The sequence below is a fragment of the Aulonocara stuartgranti genome, assembly GCF_965226115.1.
Source record: "Aulonocara stuartgranti genome assembly, chromosome: 23".
Taxonomy (NCBI): domain Eukaryota; kingdom Metazoa; phylum Chordata; class Actinopteri; order Cichliformes; family Cichlidae; genus Aulonocara; species Aulonocara stuartgranti.
The window spans coordinates 29,126,061-29,147,565 of record NC_138958.1 but is presented as its reverse complement, the minus strand read 5'-3'; the positions used below and the strand labels follow the sequence as shown (position 1 = coordinate 29,147,565).

At 41.3% G+C, this 21,505-nt stretch overlaps 1 protein-coding gene across 1 annotated transcript in view; it reads left to right on the top strand.

Moving 5' to 3' along the window:
* Positions 1-20,006, top strand: part of LOC309701259 (filamin A-interacting protein 1-like) — a gene marked incomplete at its 3' end in the record, with an annotated part of 52,892 nt that extends 32,886 nt beyond the window's left edge. The window contains exons 2-4 of the mRNA XM_082525353.1: positions 16,124-16,451; positions 19,413-19,586; positions 19,689-20,006. Of these exons, the coding sequence (XP_082381479.1) occupies positions 16,134-16,451; positions 19,413-19,586; positions 19,689-20,006 (810 nt within the window). The 5' untranslated portion in view covers positions 16,124-16,133. The remainder of the gene's footprint in view (positions 1-16,123; positions 16,452-19,412; positions 19,587-19,688) is intronic.
* Positions 20,007-21,505: the final 1,499 nt, after the last annotated feature.

The window sequence follows — 21,505 nt, the reverse complement described above, 5'->3', positions numbered from 1 at the left end:
CCAACTCGTTATAAGCACATTTGCAAGGTGTGTCTGAAAATTATTGAAACCCCTCTTTTTAACAAAAGACAAAAAATTAACAAATCTTCTAAACGCTATTCAGTTCATTTCAATGAGTAATGATTAAACATGAAAGTGATAGTTTATGCTTTTTCACTGATTCTCTAAAAGGTCCGTCTTCTCGGACCGCTATTAGCTTAAGCTTTACCATTCCTAAATTATTAAAGACACAAATGAAGTTATAAAATGTTCAAATAATCCTTGTTTGATGTTAAAGCTCAACCTTCCCCCCTTTTTTGACACATTCCAATGTGTCAAATCAACGGAGCTAGAACATTCAAAAAAGTTAGGCAGCTACAAAGTTTCCCAGACTCTTAAGGTGATCCGCGTGTAACGTTCTGACTCAGGTATTTAATATTTTAATGAATCTCGTTTAATTAACTGCCACTATTTAAACTAACCTTAAAGACATAATTTAAGAAAAGATCACAAAAAATAACATGATATCAGTGTTTTGTAAGCGCGTGCGGCCTTCTATGCTCGAAGCCTTTCCCCTCAATAGATCAGTCAGACATTCGCGCTGACTGTAGCTTTTAACCCTTATTAACTTGAGCACAACTCTACAATGAGCAACAAGTTGCAATATGTATAAAAATTATCATGGTTACACCTGCAATGAAAAATTATATCATTATCCTAACACCTGTAAATGGAAGATTCATCAGAAGTTATAACAATCACAGGAACACAGATGTTAGTATAAGGTCAAAAGCTTCAATAAATGATCATCGATGCAATGCTTGTTGCATGATTCTCATACAATAATAATGCTGACATTGAAAATAACAGTATAACACCCCCTTTTGTCCCGTTTCACTTGACACCTAAACGTTTATAAATGCCTCTTTAATTCTTGATTTTATTTCCCCCTTTTCTCCCCTTACTGACCACAGCAGGGGGATCTTAGTTTTGAATCAGCCATGAATCCAGCTCACCTGATTCATCAGTGAGCTCCACCATCACTGGCGTCTGACAGGGTGGTGCTGCATACTCTTCCTTTAATGTCACTATTTTCAACCTGTTAATTAAAGTGTTTAAACCTGAAGTCGACTACGTCCACAACAAGTCAATACAGCTGTAAATGAGGCCAATTATCAATCTATTACCAATCAATAACAACAGATAACTTCTATTTTATGCATGCTTTTAATCAACCACTCACCCAGAGGATCTCCAATCCCAGGAAATGCCTTCTCCTCCTTTAATGAGTCTGTCCTCCTTCCATGCCCTGGTAACTGGTCCATCCAGAGCCATATGATCTCAAATATACATACGACAAGCCAAAACACACCTTGGTCACACCAACCCCCTTTCCACCCCCAAGATGTCCAATGCCATCCTAGTATGGACTGTCAAAAGTGGCTTTAACGCTGACTGTTCTGACAATCCATTTTATAACATTCCTGGTCAGATTTGCCAATCTCTGCACCAGAGTTTTAAACGTTTCGCCATTTTCATTAGGTTTTATCTTTTATTTAGTTTCGACTCCAGATTTTCAATTTTTTGCCAGTTGTAATTAGTTTTTACCAATTCTTTGCTAGTTTAGTCTAGTTTTTATTTTCTGAAAATCCTTAGTTTCAATTTAGTTCTATTTATGTTTTGCAAAAGTTAAGTGTAACAAAATCTCAGTTCCATCATATCAGTCATGCTCTTCTAATTATCCTTGGGTGTTGAGACTAATAACTATTAACTCTTGCCGCACCGAGTGTACCTAATTTTGGTTGAAGTCAATTGATAACCTTTTGAAGGCGATTGTTTCACACCTTTATTTAGATGTCCCAGTCCTGTTATCTCGGGATACATCACGCTGCCTTATCTGGGGTTAGCTATTTTCTTGGGATGCGAGTTAAGTGGGTGAGCTCTTCAACGAGGGGGAGCGTGCTCCCCCTGATGAGGTCTTCTAGGTAAGCTAGGTTAACCTTCTTGTGTGAGCTTTTCAAGTGCACTTTTAAGGTTTGTGGGATTTTTTGTTTTATAAATGTCCCTCAAGACCCCCTGATGACCCAGTAATTCATTTTTGCGCACTGTAGTACACATTTAGTTTTTTGCTTGTAGCTCTCATACTCTACTTGCCACTCCTCTAAGTCCTGATGTTTCTTAGAGAGGACAACAGAACCTTTAAAATTATATCCCATATGTGGGGGTGTGGCCTTGCCAATTGTTTTTCCCACCTTTTCAAAATGGCTGGCGTGCCCACAAGCACATTTTATGGAAGAAAGAAAGGTAAGCTTGATATTTACAATTAAAATGTTTTGTTAAACTCAGATTTTTATTTTATTCAAAAAATAAACATCTGGTAAATAATTTCAGGGGTCTTTAAGAATTAGGCTCATTTACTTTCACAGGGAACATGACTAATTTATTAATGTGTGCTCTACACATTGGGACTTTATATTTATATTTATTTCACTTTTTCCTAATACCCAACTTTTGACAAAGGCGGAGAGAATTCTTAACACAATTATTAAGGGAGATTCAAACATAGATTTTTCAAAATATGAGAGGGTCAGGACCCACTAAAAGCCACACAAAGATTATCGAGATGCAGTGGCAGATGTAATAGAGAAAGACACAGGGCCACCTGAAATCTGTCGTCCTATCTGGTGCAAAACCAACATGTAATAGAATCTGGAATTTTGATTTTGAGTTAAAAATAAAATATGGGTAAAATGCAGAAATGTTTTCCAGTAAAGTAAAAAAAAATAAGTGTCGCAATTATAGTTGAATCCATAACACCTAATTGTTTCTACGAGATCACGTCGTTGCTGAGAGTTATCAGTGATCTCAACGTGTGAAAAGAACTCACAGTATCTGGGGTTTAAGCTCCTCTTGGCTGAGAAACCTGGGACAAACATGTGAACAAGACCTGAATAATACCAGTAATGAAGACTTCTCTCCAAAGATCAATAAAAGGAAGCCCCCATCTGATGAGAGTCTAGCAAAATATGGTTCACTCCACTTGCCTGAAATGGTTAGCAGTCCAAGGCATTTCAGTTGTAGAATGATTGGGTACAACAATGAAACAGATGTGAGATGAGGGAAGTGCCAAATGTTCCTTTGTGTCTCCAAATAAAATCAGTACTTCCTCAGATATCCTAAATAAATTGACTTTTGTGAAATAGAAAGTTCAGTGCCATCACTTATTCCTAAACCAATAGTTTACAGTTAGTGAAGTGTCAGTGACTTCTGGGTTGGTCCCTGATCTTCATCTTATGAGATTGTTATTTTAATCTTTAATTAGGGGTATAACATGGCATAAAATAATATCATAATTTTACAGTAGTCAGGCGGTAGATAGCATTAGCTGTCTGGCTAACCTCGAAAAGGGCGTAGAACTGATTCAGCTCGTTGGTGAATGCAGAGTCGGCGTTGATCGGCGCAGTGTCCCTGGCTTTGTAGTCCGTAATGGTGCGTAGTCCGTGCCACATACTCCGTGTGTCGCCCTGGTGGAAGTGGGACTCCACACGTTCCCGGTACCGGCGTTTGGCATCTCTCACTGCGCGCCGCACGCCGTATGAGGCCGCTTTGTAGGCGCTCATATCGCCAGTGGCGAGACCCGCATTGTAGGAGGCGGTCCTGGCGTTTACTGCAGTGCGGATCGATCTGTCCATCCACGGTTTCTGGTTTGGGAATGTGGTGACTCTCGCAGTGGGGATAATCTCCTCCGCTAGCATATTGACGAAGCATACTGCTACTTCCGTAAACTCGTTGATGTCGACTGCGCATGCTCTGAACATGTCCCAGTGCGTTCTGTAGCGTAGCTTCTGATTGGGCAGTCCACCGTTTTACCTCCCTCGTGGTCACGTCTTCCCTCCGTATGTTTTGTTTATACTGGGGAATGAGAAAGATGGCGTTGTGGTCAGACTTCCCAAAAAATTTAAATTGCTATAAGTAACTTGTTGGGCTATAATATGTGAAACATATGTCAAATGCATCCCTCATGGATGACATAAAGCCATCTCTCCATCTCCATCTCTCTCTCCTGCTCTTTTATTTCTCTCTCTTGCTCCATCTCTCTCTGCTGCTCTTCTGTCTCCTCTGTCACAGACTTCTCCACTTTAGATGATAAATCAGCCTGGTGCAACATGTAAGGATTGGCACAATTTGTTAAGATTTTGAGGAGTTTGAGAAACTAACCTTAAGCATAAAATAAAATTTACTATCAGTAACTTCATAGCACCCGCCCAGCAGTATATAAACTCCGCCATGCTAGCTAGTACGCAGTACCAGTTATTCTAAGCGACTGTAAAAAGTCAGCACAACTTAAACAAACTACAACTAAACTTGGTTTATATCTGACACAGATAGACAGCAGGTCATAACTTCTTACCTGAAGTTCAGTTCCTCTGCCACTATGACCGGCGGCCGCCTCGGGTCTTTCCTCCTCTTGCCTCCCCTTTCCCTTATCCACCTGCTGGCCTCCACCACTTGCTGATGTTGCTAAATCTGTGGAAGCTATGCCATAGCTACCGCCAAACAATTCAGTTATTTTTACACATTTGGCAGCATCTGCCTGAAGGGCTTGTTTCTTTTTGGCCCTAATTTTTTCTGCACCTCCTTTCCTTTTTTTGTTCTCCATTTTCTTTAGTTCGCCTATAAGATTGCTAAACAAGGGGGAGGGTGCATCCGACCTCCTCGGTTGTAATTGGTCCAGCCCAGAGTCGATCATGACCAATTGGCCAATCCAACACCTTTCATTATTTATACCCTTCCAAAAAAAAAAAAATTGATCGGCCCATAAAAACAAAAAATCGCCAGCAGCCCACCGGGCAAATGCCCGGTATGCCCAATGGCCAGTCCAGCTATGGCACTAACCCCTGGTACATCCAAATCTACCCACAAACATGTTGAAAGATGCAATGCCAGCAATGTGGATTGTCAACACTGAAAACAATCAGTAAGCAAAGACAACAGGGATCAATTTTTTCTGTTTATTTAGCACCCACAACATTTGTAGTCGCCTTCTGCACAGGGGAAGTCCACACACACCGTGTGGTACCACTTTCCACAGAAGGTGCATTCAATCTGCAAGATTGAATGAGATTGTCAGAGTCATTGTCTGACTGTTTATTACTAATCACCTGCTGTACATTCACAGTAACTGCCGTCTCCTTACAAATGTTTATTAGATTGACCACACTTATGCAGACTGTATATCACAACCAACTCTAACATGTTCGTTTGCAGAGGGAAGACACAGGCAGACAATGCTAACGACATGTGATGTTACAACACTGGTGAAATATTAGTGTGTCATATATTTGTTCACGACATTTTTCTTATGGGCAAAAGTATTGATATCAGGATGGTGATTTCTTATGACTATGTGTATGTCATTTGGCATTTTGTACAAATGTAGGCTGATAATAAATACATGATATCATTTCATTCATTTCAATGGTTTATTTGGTCGCGCATGAGGATATCACCAGGTAAACTCGCCACATTTTTAAACATTTTGTTGTTCAACAGCATCAAGACTGACGGAGTGTGTTTGAGACAACCTCACAAGTGTCACAGGTGACACATTTGGCGTTTTTTTGCTGGTTTGTCGGTAGGAGCTACTGAAACACAAGACTGCCACACATCTGTTCGACCAACGCCAGTTGATCTAAACGCCAGTAGATCTGGAACACTGCCATCATCATCATTTCTGCTACACTAGCAGGGCTAGGGGCCAGGACTTTCCTCTTTGGGTTCTTGGGGGATGTTGCTAACTCCGGGTCCGATAACAGGCACCACACCCGCAGTAGATATGCTCGGTGTGAGGTCTCGCAGCAAGCTATCAAATACGGTGCATTTCTTGGCTTTTAAAAAAACGCTATGCGTTGCCAGGTATTTCCTCAGATTCGAGGTGTTACCTCCTTTGCACAGTATCACCTTAAAGCACTTGTTGCAGGCTGCTGAGTTTGCATCTTTTGCTGTGAAATACAGCCAGACCTTTGACCACTTCGCCTTGGGCATTTTTAATCTGTAGCTCTGCTCTAAAAGAACGTACGTACCTGAGCCCGCATACTATCCTTGGAAAGGTAAAATGATTGGCTAGAATCCAAAGTGTGTGACATCCCAGGAAAAAAAAAGCTCCAAAATAAAGCACCGAAATGTGCGCTGCCTTTTGGTCTGGTTACTACCATTTATGTCAGAACGACATCGGTACCCATCCCTACTAATGACCTCAGTAAAGACTTCCTTAGTGGTATATAGTTGGATGCACCCACTTCACCTCTACATTAACTCTGTGCCATGTTCATTTAGTGAAGTCTGCTCCCAAAGATGACAAAGCAGCTCGTGATTTAGGGCGGGGCTGTGTGGTGATTGAGCCTGCAGCTCCCCTGAGCTTCACGGTTAGTCGTCGATCGTCACATTTAACTTCAAAATACCAAGACGGCACCTTCACCAACCAACAGGTGGTGTCATAAACCCTGCCTCCTCCATGTTAGCGGATGGGACTGGGGTCTGACTAAAATAAATTAATTCTCCTTAGATAATTTTTTTCCAAAGATTCTTTCTTTTGTTTTCAATAGTTCTCATCACGCTGATTGATGTTCAAGGGGTCTCCTTTCCCATAAGTTTGATTCCAATTCCTACCGCGGTGATGTTAAATTGGGGTGAAACGTCATCATAACAGCTTTGACTGACAGCTGCAGTCACGGAGAAACTTGCGTATCTCTGTTCGGGAACAGCAGATAGAGCGTAGGCTCTGAGAGGACGCCCAGCGTTTACGCTATGGAAACTCGACCGAGTGTTTTAACCTGACAGCCTGAGGTGTTCTTCAGTAAACTGGACTACCCGACAGAAGGACCCGAGGCCCCGCTGCACTTTTTCGGTAAGTTAAACATGTTTGTAAGCTAATCCGTAACTACCGTCCTTAGCTAGCTCCTGAGACCTAGCTAGCTAAAATGAGCACTCGGCTGTCAGGGTTCGTTTAGCTGTGCAGGGGAATGAATTTACTAAAGAAATCAAGAGAAACGCCCGGGCTGCTCAGTCACTAATTACTGTTACTGTACTTTTATTACAAGTATTATACTGTAAAAGCAACAGGCCGCACCCTGCTTCAGCTCCTGTGCAGAGCTGATTATTAAATATGTGCAAACAACAGCATGTTTTCAGTCTCTTGCCACATCTGTAAAGGCAGTAACAATTTTTTTGAAAGCTTGTACTTCAGTAACTCCTCATTAATCCGGAACTATGGTTTAAAGTACTGTAGTGTACTGTAATACTGAAAAAAATGTAAGAGAAGAACTTCAGATCCTGAGTGTGTGAGGACAGAAGAATCAGCTTTATTTCAATATTGAGGGATAAAATTTATATCTGAGTTTGATGGTTCTGTTGTCTTTGTGATTACAGGAGCTGCCCTCAGATTCAGACCTCAGCTCCATTGAGTGACAGCAGACAGATCATCCAACATGTTCACATGTTAACTGTAAAATGAACTGATGAAAACAGTACAAAGGTTAAAGTACCACACGTGCTGTAGTGAAAGCTGCAGCTGTTTTATTGATAAAGTTAAAGACAAAAAAACAAAAGGATTAATCACTCATGTAACTGTGTCACTATATATCAGCATTAACAGGACCTCAGTTTGTATCTCAGACCTGCACAGCTTCTGTTTTAAACACTTGATGTACTCAGCTGCATGAAGAGCATATGAGATTTTCTCTAACACAATTAAATAAAACCTGATGAGGGTCAAAGGTCGTCACTTGTATGGTGAACTACAAACTTGTTATCTGGAATTTTTTCACAGTTTTTTTTACACATAACGTGTTATTTACCATAAAGTGATGCAGAGTTATTCATACCAGAGTAACCAGAGAGGATCACATATTTTTAAATATATAACTTTCTACAGGACTGAATATAATATCTTTATGTAAAAGTCCGGAGCCTCTGGGGAGTATCCAAGTATTTATAACATTACACAAACCAAAGGTCTCATCACAGTGTTCATGAAATGCTGGGTTTATCCATCTCCTGGGGCGGGCCTACAGAGGAGCTCTGAAGATTTCCCTGTGAGGGAGCTGCTGGCGAAGATCATGAGTCCTGCTTGATCAATGTCATGAGCTTCAGTCTTCCTGGTGTTTGCCTCTTACAGCGGGTCAACAGAACTTATGGCACAGGACAGCTGTGATGAAAGAAAGGGAAGAAGTTTCTCCAAACCTCTGGACCCAGGAAACCCAGCTTGGTCCTGATGGTCTCCCTCACTAGTTTCTCTCCAGGGTAAATGTATCTGTTGATATAATATGGACTCTATTATTAAATGAAAAGAACACATTAGACTACACTACTGAAACGTTCTGCTGATGTTTTTAAAGTCTCCATGTTACCAGGGGCTCTGAAGATTTAAACAGGTTTAGATCCATTACACTCAGTCTTATGTTAAAATCTCAAAGGACAGCATTATATTTTTGATATTAACAGTAACTCTGGGCCTCTGTAGAGTGTGCAGCTGATCTCATCGCTGTCTAAAAATGGATAAAAAAAACACAAGTGTTGAAGACTATTAAGAGTAACAGGTGTGTAGCATCGCTAACTAGCTAGCAACAAGCCTCCAACACAGTGCGTATGCTAGCGGCTAATCTAACTAACGAATTAACAACAGAGTGATTTTAGAACTATAAGATGATAAACTGTGTGTCTTTTTTATAACAGTGACATGGTTGTATTTACCTTAATTAAACGAGTCGTCAGTCGCGGTAAACCGGCAAAAAAACTCGAGCAGCCGGGCTACGTAAAAAGTGTAGGGGGGCGTGTTTGCGGTCACGTCCAGCGGGTGTGTGGGCGGGAGCGTTACACAGTCGCTCCACCTCAAGTCACTACTGCGCAGACTTTGGCTCCAAATTTGCAAGATGGCAGCCTCCACAAGCGGGGTATTTTGGCTTCATTTTTGCACAATGGTAGGAGGCGGTGTCGCGTCGTCCATGTTTTCTACAGTCAATGGTTCACACCCATCTTTTATATACAGTCTATGTCTACAAGCTGGAAAACTAAGATTGTTGTTGTTTTAGCTTACTCACTGTTTAGCTCAAAACACCACTTAGCCGAATTATATCAGGAAGCTGTGCCAGCATGGGCTCTGTGTGTGGGTACACACCCACATGTAAGTGTATACACACCTAAAAATGAGAAGCTGTTGAGATGTTTAAACCAAACACACACAAACACACACACACACACACACACACACACACACACACACACACACACACACCTATTAATTTTCCCTCTGTGTCCAATTGTGTTTGTGCTTGAGTGATTCTCTTTTAGTGTGTTTGTCTTTATTGCCAAAAAGCATACTGAGCGGCCAACTCTGTTGCATAAGATCTGAGCACCTGTTAATCATAACATCAACTCCTGGCACTGATCTTTGCTTGCAAAATGAAAAATGAGCAGAGTTTATTCAAAGCGCGCTGACAAGCACGCCTTACTCTGGTTGGATGGGATTAGTGAGAGGACAAAGCGCGGTTAAGTCATCCCTGGGCAGTTTCACACATGTCGCACGCCCATTCATTCATGCTGCTTGTGTCAATAAGCACTTCGGCAGATGGAAATGGTGATCTGTTGTTATTATATGAGAATCACAGGTAGAAACACGATAGCTTCAGCAGGTTGACAGTTGGATAATACGATGACTTCATCTGAAATATTGACAGGTCTGAACTGGTTTTCTGCTTCGAACACAGTCAACGTTTTCCCCAGTTAGACTTTGGCCATACACAGAGGATAACAGAAACTCCCATCCATCCATTCATCCTCTTCCACTTATCCAATCAAGGGTCACAGGGTGCTGGAGATTATCCCAGCTACCATAGGGTAAGAAGCAGGGAACACCCTGGACGGGTCACCAGTCCATCACAGGGGTAACAAAGGCAGACTCCACAGAGAATGGGTGGATTCAAACCCAGGTTAACCCTCCTACGCCTCCCATATAGAAACTCAATCACTAAAATGGTCCTGACAGTGTTATCCGAGGTTTCTGTCCACACATGGTGGCCAGTTACCGGAACTTGGTCTTCACACCTTCTCTGCTGACAACAACAGTGTCATGGAGAAAATATGGCCTCACACCAGCTTTTAAGAGCTATTGTTTTTCCGACTCCTCGGGTGATGGAAGGCCTGAAAGAAATTTCCAAACAGCATCTTTTTTTTTGTTGTTAGTTTTATCTTGCTTTGTTTGTAAGCTTTGCTTTCTCTTGGCACTGCTGCCTTCCAATGTCTATTTACATCCTGTGTTTATTTAGATTTGGATGGTGCTGCTGATGCTGCAGAGCAGATGATGGGATTTTAACAGTTAACGGCGATTAACTCCAGTGTTATCGCATCGATCAGCCGAAGTCTGCTCCATCAAATCGTTTTGTTTGTTTTTTTTACCCCCTTACATTTAGAAAGAAAAAAGAAAGGTGTTTTGTGCTTTGTAACTACAGTCAAACAAATTAGTTTCCCATCTGTTTAAAAATACATCAGCACAGCTGGCCGGCTTGCTTTCGCACACCCATTTGAATGTTTCCAAAGATTTCTTTGCTTTCATCTTGGCTTCCTGTAACCAATAATACAGATCAGAAAAATCAGGGACATCACTCACCCGAGATACAATGCTGATCTCAAAACTAATTTATTTGACTCCCACCAGGACTGCAGGGGACTGATTTGGAGAAACATCAGATCCGATCTGATCCTGTGCTATTTTCCTGTTCCCTCAGTGAACATTTTCATTTTTTTTATGAACTATGTGATGTATTTCTGATCCATCTTGGAAATTTTGCAGATACGTGATACTTGCACATGTAAGAATCCCAGCAGGGCTTTACATGTCTGTGACCCTTGGATTTGTTGCGCAATCCCCGATCAAATCTGCGCTCTCCAGCCCCAAATATGTATCTTGCATTTGTGAACTTGAACAGGCTGCAGTTGTGCTGTAGTGACTAATAGCTGTGTTTCATTAGGACACTTACTGTTCTGATGACACAGACTGAACCGCATGTTTGCTTTACATATTGCAAGCACATTACTTAATTCTTCACAGACACACTTGCTCACACATTTCGAAGAGCTCTGTCTATCGCCTGTAGCCCAGATCTCTGAGTAAGCCGATGTGGAGTCTGTCTTAGACTGCAGGGAATTACCTCAGCTCTGAATCATGTGGCGCCTTGCCTAGAGTGTGCACAATGCAATCAGCCAGCCATCTTTCTTACTCATAAACTGTCAGAGGGCCTCACACAGAGGCTGGACACGAACTGCAGGAGTCGAGTCAAACACACTGTTTCTTTCCTTGTTCCAATTGGGCTGTATTAGGATTAAAAATATGACTTGAACTTTGTGTTAAATAGTAAGCAGATACAGTTCAAACAGAGTGCACATGGGGACAGATCACAAGCCTAGGTGTAGCTGGGGTATCACCAAATATGCTGTGCAGGTGTAGCTGAGCCACACTCAAACATATGGCTGTTGGGCCAGACATCCTGTTGTGATGATGGAGGAGTACAACGCTGGAATGACATAGGCTAAAATAATAACTTTTGTAACTTTCATGGTATGTGTTGTTGTTGTTGTTGTTTTTTTAAAAGCTAATGTGATCTGTAATTTTTAATACGAATGCACAGCCCTAAAGTTGGTCTTCTGTTTTCTGAGTAGATGTTCACTGTATGTAAAATGCTTCCAGTAGAATTGTATTTAACACAAATGGAAGAGGAAACTGGAGTTTTATTATAGGTGAAGTGAATGAAGTGGCTTTCCTGGTCAGGCAACTTGAGATAAAATTTAACGTAAATGATTGACTGTTGTACTGTAATTAAAAGTTCTGATCCACCCCTCATTTCTTCATACTTTGCTTCTGAGCTGTCAGACTTTCTTGTAACTTCTAAAGTGGTCTTGAGCAACAGTTCTCCAGGCTACTCATTTTTAGTCCAGTCCTTGTACCTGACTGTATTAAAAGGCTTTTTTATCTTTATTTTGAAGCCACTTAAAAATGTGGGAATCCTCTTAAAAACCCTATTTTCTTAAGCCTGCAGTGGGATATGGTCAGTGACTCAGCTGTTCTGACTGGAGCTTTAAAAAAATGGGGCACACACCTACACAAACATTTTGCCTTGATGTTTAAAAAAAACATTTAAGATACGATTGTGGTAAACTCAGATGTTGGCTGACTCCACTCATTTTAATCTGCAGTTTAAAGACAGTTTTAAATCGTATAAAGAAGCAAAAACCTACAACATGTTTTTACTGCAAACTGTGTGTCTGAAATCTAAACACTAAGAGGATATGATAGAACAGCGGGCGCTGGAATGATTTACTACACCTTGACTTTTGGCATTCAGTGGTGGCCATGACAGTCTCCTTCAGATATGTTGTCATTCTTTACTCGTGCCTTAAGTACAGCACAATGTAGATGAAACATGGACTTTTAGTATTTCATTACATATAGTACTGTACAAAAGGTTTGACCTAACCTTCATTGCTTCCAATTTTAACATTTTTCTTTGGACATTGGCTGCTTTTTCACTCATTTTCAGTCCAGTCTTTGTACCTGACCATTTTCAGATAATCTTTTTGTGTGTTAAGCCATGCAAATCTGACCTACGAATCAGTCAAACATAAAAAGAATCATGTATGTTTGCACATACATGAGACATATGTATATATATATATATATATATATATATATATATATATATATATATATGTATATATATATACACATATATCTATCTATCTATCTATCTATCTATCTATCTATCTATCTATCTAGCTATCTATCTATCTATCTATCTGGTGCTGGATGCCCAGAAGACAGTGGAGATTATTGTGGACTTCAGGAAGCACACAGCCCCACTCCCCCCCATCATCCTGACTGACACCCCCATCACCTCTGTGGACTCATTCCGCTTCCTGGGTACCACCATCACCCAGGACCTGAAGTGGGAGCCCACCATCACCTCCGTCATCAAGAAAGCCCAGCAGAGGATGTACTTCCTGAGGCAGCTGAAGAAATTCAACCTGCCAACACGGACGATGATGCAATTCTACACTGCAATCATCGAGTCCATCCTCACCTCCTCCATCACCGTGTGGTACGCTGGAGCCACTATCAGGGACAAACAGAGACTGCAGCGTGTTGTGCGCTCTGCTGAGAAGGTGATTGGCTGCAGACTCCCATCTCTGCAGGACCTGTACACCTCCAGGACTCTGCGGCGTGCAGCTCGGATCTCAGCTGACCCTTCTCACCCTGGACACAGTCTGTTTGACCTGCTCCCCTCAGGCAGGAGGCTCCGGTCCATTCGCACCAGAACCTCTCGCCACAAGAACAGTTTCTTCCCCTCTGCTGTTGGACACATGAACAATAACCACATGACTGTCCCCGCCACTAACACATGACCCTACGCTGTGTCACTGCATCATTTCATGTCTGGCACTGATCACCACCTGCACTCATGTATATATCTTTCTACGTAGCACTCATAATTCTTACTCTCATGTATATATCTCATGTATATCTCATGCACATATCTTTCTTTCTACATAGCACTTTAATTCTTATTGTCTGCACTGAAGCACCGCAGCAATTTCCTAATGTTGTAAACCTCAACATCTGGCAATAAACCCATTCTGATTCTGATTCTGATCTATCTATATATATATATGTATTTGTATATGTATAACTTGTTCTATATATATATGACTTGTTCTGTTATTAACTGTTTATTAGTAGCATCTTACCTCCCTTTTCCTTGTCCTTGCTGTCATTTCGAGCTGCTTTAGTTGGTTCCCTTTCAAAGAAAATCAACATACTCTAATCCCAGTATTTCTGTCACTGTCCCTTTCATATCTATTTACCAGGAGTACAGTATTGCATTATGTTATGTTGCTCAGTTACAAATGACAAAATAAATGTAACCAAGTATACTGTTGTGAAATATGTCTGTTAGCCAGAACTGCCACTTTGAGCTCAGTTAGTTGGACTCATTTTGATGTGAGTGGAGCCGGATGAATTATGATCTAATGCCTTTGGGCAGCTTATTCTCTCTGACATCAAACACAAATGAGTCTCAGCATGTTTCAGTTCTGGTTTGTCTTTTGAATATATTTACTTTAGCCGAGCATAATGCTGAAAAAGTAATAAATTACTTTGCAAAAGAGCTTTCAAAGGGGTTTCTTTGCCCACAAGCTTGTAGCTTGCATTCATCTATTTATCATACTGTAGTTTGATTTGTCATAGTCAATGAGCCCCTGAATAGCCCATTCCTAAACCAGATGCCACAAAGGCACACTGTATATGCCAAACAGACCTTGGTAGGTAGCCACGATGCTTTTTATTCATAGCACACAACATCATCTACCCTAATGTTAACCCTTTTTCTAACCACACTCTGGGCCCACCTATCATCATATATAAAACTAACAGAGTAGGTACACATTAAAACTACAGAACTCAGGGGTCTGACTGATTTTGGCTGCTTTTTCTATGTTAAAAATAAATAAATAAAGCCCTTTCTGGGAAAATTCACCAGCTGCTAATGACTGTCAGCAGTTCTGGGTAATTCGCTGCGACAGGACTAAAGGTCCAGAGTCCAAAAACGGTTCTGGTGCTGTCAGAAAATTGGTGGACTAATCGGGCTTTGTGGTCGGTGGTACGACGTGGTGATGATGAATCAATTCCGCTGAGTGACTAGTAATAACACAGCAGGGAATGACGACATGCCGCCGCGCTGTACGCATTGCAAATATGGAACTGGATGCAGGTCTAGTTTATGACCTACTTCTGGACGATGACAGGTTACATCTGCTGTTTTTGATGGTGTGTGATGAGATCCCCATGTGGAGTCCAGCATGTTGATAAAAACATGCTTCAGGATAAAGACAAGACACTGATGAGAAAGGTCCCCTCTTAAATACTTTTCCTGTCATTGAAAGAGTATATCTGGTGGACTATTTTCATTGTTCCTCTGCCCTCTTTAAATATGCTTGCAGAACCAGTCCTGCAAGTGCACCTGTCAAGCATTTGAAGAGGGCTCTTAAATGGCACCTTTACCCACTAAGGCCTAAATCAGAGATGTTAAACTCACTGTACAGCCCACTTTGATCTTAAGTGGGCCGGACCAGTGAGACTCCCCTTTCTATTCGTATAAAGAAGTTTAACTACACCCTTAATCCCTGAGATGTGTTTGTATTAGAGAAAGAAGTGCAAGTCCTAATGTACATCTCAGATTTCCTGCAACAAAGCTACTGTAGTAAATGAAAGAAAGCTGTCGCCATGACACGCAAAAAATTATACGTAATAAATGTGTAAAATTACAGAAGAAGTTCTGGTAGCTTGTTGCCATGACATGCCATTAAACTTTTTGTGGTAATTCACAGAAGATGTTGTAGTGTTCTGTTGCAGAGTGTAGCAACTCTGATTAAACACCTAGCTAACCTTTGTCAATGAATACAGTCCGAGTAGTGTTGACCTTTTACTCTCAGAATCTTCATTTGACAAGCGGTGAAAACTGTAGTTGAAAAGAGATACAGAATAGTGTAAATGCCTTTGAGGTCTTTGAGGCATCACAGATGTTCTCTTTTAAAATAATAATAATAATAATAATAATAATAATAATAATAATAATAATGATGATGTGGATTGTTGTAGTAAAAAAAACAGAAAGGTTTTTGTTGTTTAATTGCTTATCTATTACTGTCTGTTGTAATATGAATGAATGGCCATGGGGGAAAAGCTGTAAAACTAATGAAAATACAGTTAAAGGTCAAAACTATGTAATTCTTCACTTGTTTCAAAACTGCCCATCTGAGTTTTTTGGAGTTGGAGTCTTTGCCGATTTTGTCCCCTGAGCCTTATGTTTGACACTCTTGGCCTAAAATATTTGCCCATAAAATCAATGTAAATGATGACATTGTGACATTGTCCTTTAATTGAAGGTTATGAATGAAATCAGTTTTCAGACACTTTATATGTTCAGTTTCTTTTCCATTCCTCTTGACTTTATGCAAAAACGAATGACAGAAAAGACAAATATATAAATGTACATTTATTTGCATACAGACAGTAACAAGCGTGTTCCTCACTGAACAGGTAGACGAACATGCGATCCCGCAGCAACAGTCTGGAGGACGTAACCAAGGCCAAGCTGACGCAGCAGGCAGACACTCGCAAGAGATCTACAGAGCGAGATGAGCCCTCTGGAAGGGCAGAGCGTCGCGGTCGACACCGCGAGCCACCAGACGACACCGGCACCATTCAGAGGAACAACAAGACTCCCAAGAAGAGCACTAGCGCAGGAGGAAGTGGGTGCAGCAGCAGTGCCAGCGGCGCTGCCAAGGGTGGTCGAAGGGAGAAGGGCAGGGACCTTTCCCGTGATGACCTTGTCTTTCTTCTGAGTTTGCTTGAAGGAGAGCTACAGGTAACCCAAACAGTAGAGATGACTAGGGGAATGTGGATTTAGCCCAGACAACATATAACCATTAAAGCAGCAGGTAGGCCTGCAGACATAGCACCAGCCCCTGGCTTAGTGCGCTCTCAAGTTGGTCTGTGTTAACAGACAGCTGACAGCTGAGGCTACTTCCTGTTTCCTACACTAGAGCCGAGAATCGCCTGGCAGTAGGAATGGAAACTGATAAGAATTTCTATTGATTCCATTATCACTATCAGTTATTCATTTCATTCCTTATCGATTCCCTTATCGATTCTCATTGGCTCCATTTTGAGAGTCACCACCATTGCTAAGCAACAATAAAGAAATGACACTCATGACAGTGAATTGCATGCTGTGGGTCAAATGTTTTCCAGTCTGTTGAGGCATTTCTCCTCTTTGTTGTGATCAGTGTTGGAGTCATTACTCAAAAAAGTATTTTTTACAAATATAACACTGAACACTTTTCTTGAAAGTAATACAGTACCTAACTTAATTACTCCTGGTAAAAAGTAATAAATCTGAGGCTACAACCCCACACACCAACACAAATCCCTAATGCAGACACACACGCGTCTCTAAGATCTTTCTCTTAGTAGAATACAAAGCTGGCTGCACAAAGCAAAGATGAAAACCAGCACAAAAAAGCAATCTCCACAGTGATTCGGCTTTAGAAATGTGAACAAGTAGAAAGGGCAGCTGCAGCCTGACTGCTCACCTGCTTGTTACCTGTTGAAGTTAAGAGTCTGGCTGTTTGGGCTCGACAGTCACTCAGCTTTCACTCTGGGTCCCTCACTGGCCTTCTATAGCTTGCATAGCTTCTGAAACTTACTCAGTGTTTTTCACCGCAGAGAAAAACCTTTTGTGGGTTTCTGGCATGTGAATCTATACAGGAAACAGTAATCCTGTAAATGGTGGTGTTTAGCCTTGGTCCGTTTCATTTCTTGTTAGATTTAATCAGTTTGGCTCATGTTACAGTTTTTCTCAGTTGCTTTGGTGCATTTCTCACAACAGAATTAAACTTTGCACAACAGTTAGTTCAACCTCCACAACATGTAGTCGTTTTGGCACAACCTTGTGGCGGTTTCATGTTCATTGCGTCCAAAGGCAAATGCCTTTGGACATGAAGCAGTTGAGTAAGTACAAATATCTAAAGAATGGTCACTTTTGACTTGCTATTCATCACTATCTCCTTTCTTTTATCATGAATGTCACAATTATTTATACTTGTACCGGCTGAATAGTCATTGTCCTTACAACTAATAGTCTTCATTTCATTGCTTGTGTCAGTGCACTCAAAATTGTTGAACATCTTGTCAAACACTTTGTACACCCATTTTGAAAACCCTATTTTTAAGGAGTTTCCATGAAACCCCTGCACACGTTTGTATATCTTGACGAAGCGGGATTCAATCTTGCAAAAGGCGTGAACGAAATCACATTGGAGAAATAGCCACCATTGATGTCCCAGGCCAACGAGGAGGAAATATTACAATGTGTGCAGCAATCTCAGAAAATGGCGTTCACACCCATATTCCTCGTATTGGTGCATACAATACACAACACCGGTTGGCTTTTCTGGACGCTCTTTATAGGGACCTAATCCCACAAAATGAAAGGGATGATCCTGGTGACAATCGGACAATGTATGTAGTGGTTTGGGATAATGTTAGCTTCCATCACTCTGCTGTAGTCGGGCAGTGGTTTGCAGCACACGACAGGATACTTATGGAGTTTCTTCCTCCTTACACTCCATTCCTAAATCCAATTGAGGAGTTTTTCTCTTCCTGGAGGTGGAAGGTATATGACAGGCATCCACATACCCAAATGACCCTGCTAGCAGCTATGGATGCAGCTTGTGATGACATCACAGCAGAGTCCTGCAGAGAGTGGAGTTGACACTCCAGAAGATACTTTCCCCGATGCATCGATAGAGCTGACATTCGCTGTGATGTTGATGCAAATATGTGGGCAGACAGACGGGAGCGTCTAGATATCAATGATTGATATGCAGCAGTGTCTGTTTTTCAGTTTTGTTTTTTTGTTTCATAACCACTGGAGTGAGGTTTACTGTCTAAGTGAGTTTATGTTTGCTGTAAAATGTTTGATTTACTGTATTTCCCCAGTTTGCACAATGCTGTGAACAGTTTCAATTAAATATTATCAAGAGTGCATATGGAGTGTCTTGATTTTCCTTTACAATTTATGGTTTTCAACATGCCATGCATGCTGTCCAGACTTGACATGTCATTGGGAAGCACCTACAAAGAAATCCGTCACAATGAGAACATGTTCAAACCATTTGATTTTGTGACCAAAGGTGCTGGTGTAATGACTTGTAATTGTGACAGCCCTGACACTTTGATTGATATAAGTACTTGCTTTTGATGAATGTATTATCTGTTTTGATTAAGGGACTTGCTTTTGAAGCATTGACTACTTATTTTGAACAACTGACTTTTCTTTTTGATGAAGTGACTCACTTTTGCAAGTTATCCACCATGTTTTGCAGTTTGCACTAATTGTTTTGAGAAGAGCCTTAGTAGTGGTGCAGAGATCAATTCTGTTGTGAGAAATGCACCAAAGCAACTGAGAAAAACTGTAATGAGTGAAAAATGCTCAATATTTCTGTGATTTATCTGCCAATTTAGAGGAGGTGGGCAGGGATAGGGAGGTCTGGGCTTTTCTCTTTAGACTACTGTCCCTGTGATGTAGACACAAATAAATGACAGAAGGTGGATCTATGCACAAAAATAAAAAAATCCTAATATATTTGTCAATTTACTTCAACAGTGCTCCACAATGTTTCCATACAATCCATGGTAACTGCAGAACGTAGACTCTTGCTATCTTGCTGCTGCACATTAGCAGGAAAACAGTTTATTCCACTGCATATTAATCCTGCAATACAAAGTTCAAACCAGCCACATTCCTTTTCTTCCCTCACTGCAGGCCAGAGATGAGGTGATCACAGTGCTGAAGGCAGAGAAGATTGACTTGGCCCTGCTGGAGGCCAAATATGGTTTTGTCACACCACAGAAGGTCCTGCAAGCTCTGCAGAGAGACGCCATCCAGGGCAAGTGTGACATCTTCCAGGAAGACATCTATGAAAAACCCATGGCAGAGGTAACAAACAGTCACTCAAAATCTCTAATCTACTAATCCACTGTCCAAGCAATGCAGTACAGTCCAGACATGACAGATGTTTTTTATTTGCTCCCATCACAGCTGGATAAGCTAGTGGAGAAGCAGAGGGAGACGCACCGGCGGATGCTAGAGCAGCTGCTGATGGTGGAACAATCACACAAGCAGACCTTGTACAAGCTGGAAGATGAGAAGAGGAACCACGGGGAGTTCATAAAGAAGAGTGACGAGTTCACCAACCTGCTGGAGCAGGAGCGAGAGAGGTCAGTGCACGAACTACCAGGAGAAGTTGGGCAGTCAGTCAGAAAACTGGCAGTCCCACCAAAAATGGCAATCACAATTTGCTTCAGTATGGAAGTGTCTGACTGTGTTTATGCTGGTTTCCTTGGAGAAATCTGGTGACCTATAATCTGATAGCGAATACAGGAAATCTCACTCTGGGTTAAGGGAAAGGGCGTCAGTGTCACTCTATAATTTATAATGTCTGATTTAAAAGATTCTGGATGCCCTTCAACTGCATTACAGCAGATTTTTATTGCGCTATTCTCTTGTTGTGTTTAAAATGGAGTCCATGAGGAAACTTAAAGTCTTCAGCACAACTGATCTCATCTCAAGTGGCATCACTTTAGAACGCTTATCAGATTTTAGAAACCCAGAAGGCTTCCTGGAGCTTCATTTACATGGACAAAAGTAGTCAAGCTCTGGAGTTCTTCTTGAAGTAGATGTTTATATGTGATGTGATGTAAATCAAACTGTTGCAGGACAGCCATTCTAACCTGCACTTCATGTTTCATTGACCTCCAACAGGCAGCGACTCCAAACATGTGCATTGTATCAAGCTGAAGCTAGAATTACAGCTGATGCTGATTTCTTTCTTAAACAATAGCTGCCATCTCCAATTGCTTCACTGTCGCGATGATATGAGTGTCTTTCTGAGTCAGTGTTGACTTTGGAGTGAGAGGTCCTCTTAACCTCCTAGGACCTGGACTCCACATATGTGGACATCATATTTTGGGTTGTCTAGACCAAAATACAAAATTCTTCTCTACAGGGGCCTGATATCCACTTACGAGGACATTATACTGCCACTATTGAAATTTAAAACAAACGTCCTCATATGTGGATCTCATTTTTCTCAGAAACAAAAATCAGGTAAAAGAAAAAAAAAATCAGGTAATTCTTTGTTTTTACATTCGTCAGGTTCCAATCAGCCCAAATAGCAAAGAGAAATTAAAAATGAATGCCATGAAAGAGTTCGGGTCTTAGGAGGTTAAACCATTTTAGCCAGCAGAGGGCAAGTACACGAGGAGTGATCAAATGGTAAATGGCCTGCATTTGTATAGCGCTTTTCTAGTCCATAGGACCCCAAAGCGCTTTACACTACATTCAGTCATTCACTCATTCACACACACGCGACAGCAAGCTACATTGTAGCCACAGCTGCCCTGGGGCGCACTGACAGAGGCGAGGCTGCCGGGCACAGGCGCTCTGACCACCACCAGTAGGCAAACATGGGGTTAGTATCTTGCCCAAGGATATTTAGCATGCAGCCAGGAGGCAGCCTGGGATCGAACCACCGACCTTCTGATTAGTGGCTGATTAGTGACCTGCTCTGCCACCTGAGCTACAGCCACCTGAGCTACAGCCACCCCTTGAATCTTTTCCCTTGAACTGATAATATGAGATATCGACAGACAGCCAGCCTCCTTCCAACTCAAGCCACTCAGTGTCACCAAATAAATGTAATAATAATAATTAATGTATTCATTAATAGTGTTAGCAATAAATCAGTGTTCTTTAGGAACAGGAGGAAGATCCCCTATAAAAAACAAAACATCCAATACTTTTGTTCCCATGACCTAGCCCAGGTCTTTTACTTTTACTATCACTTTTTATTGAAC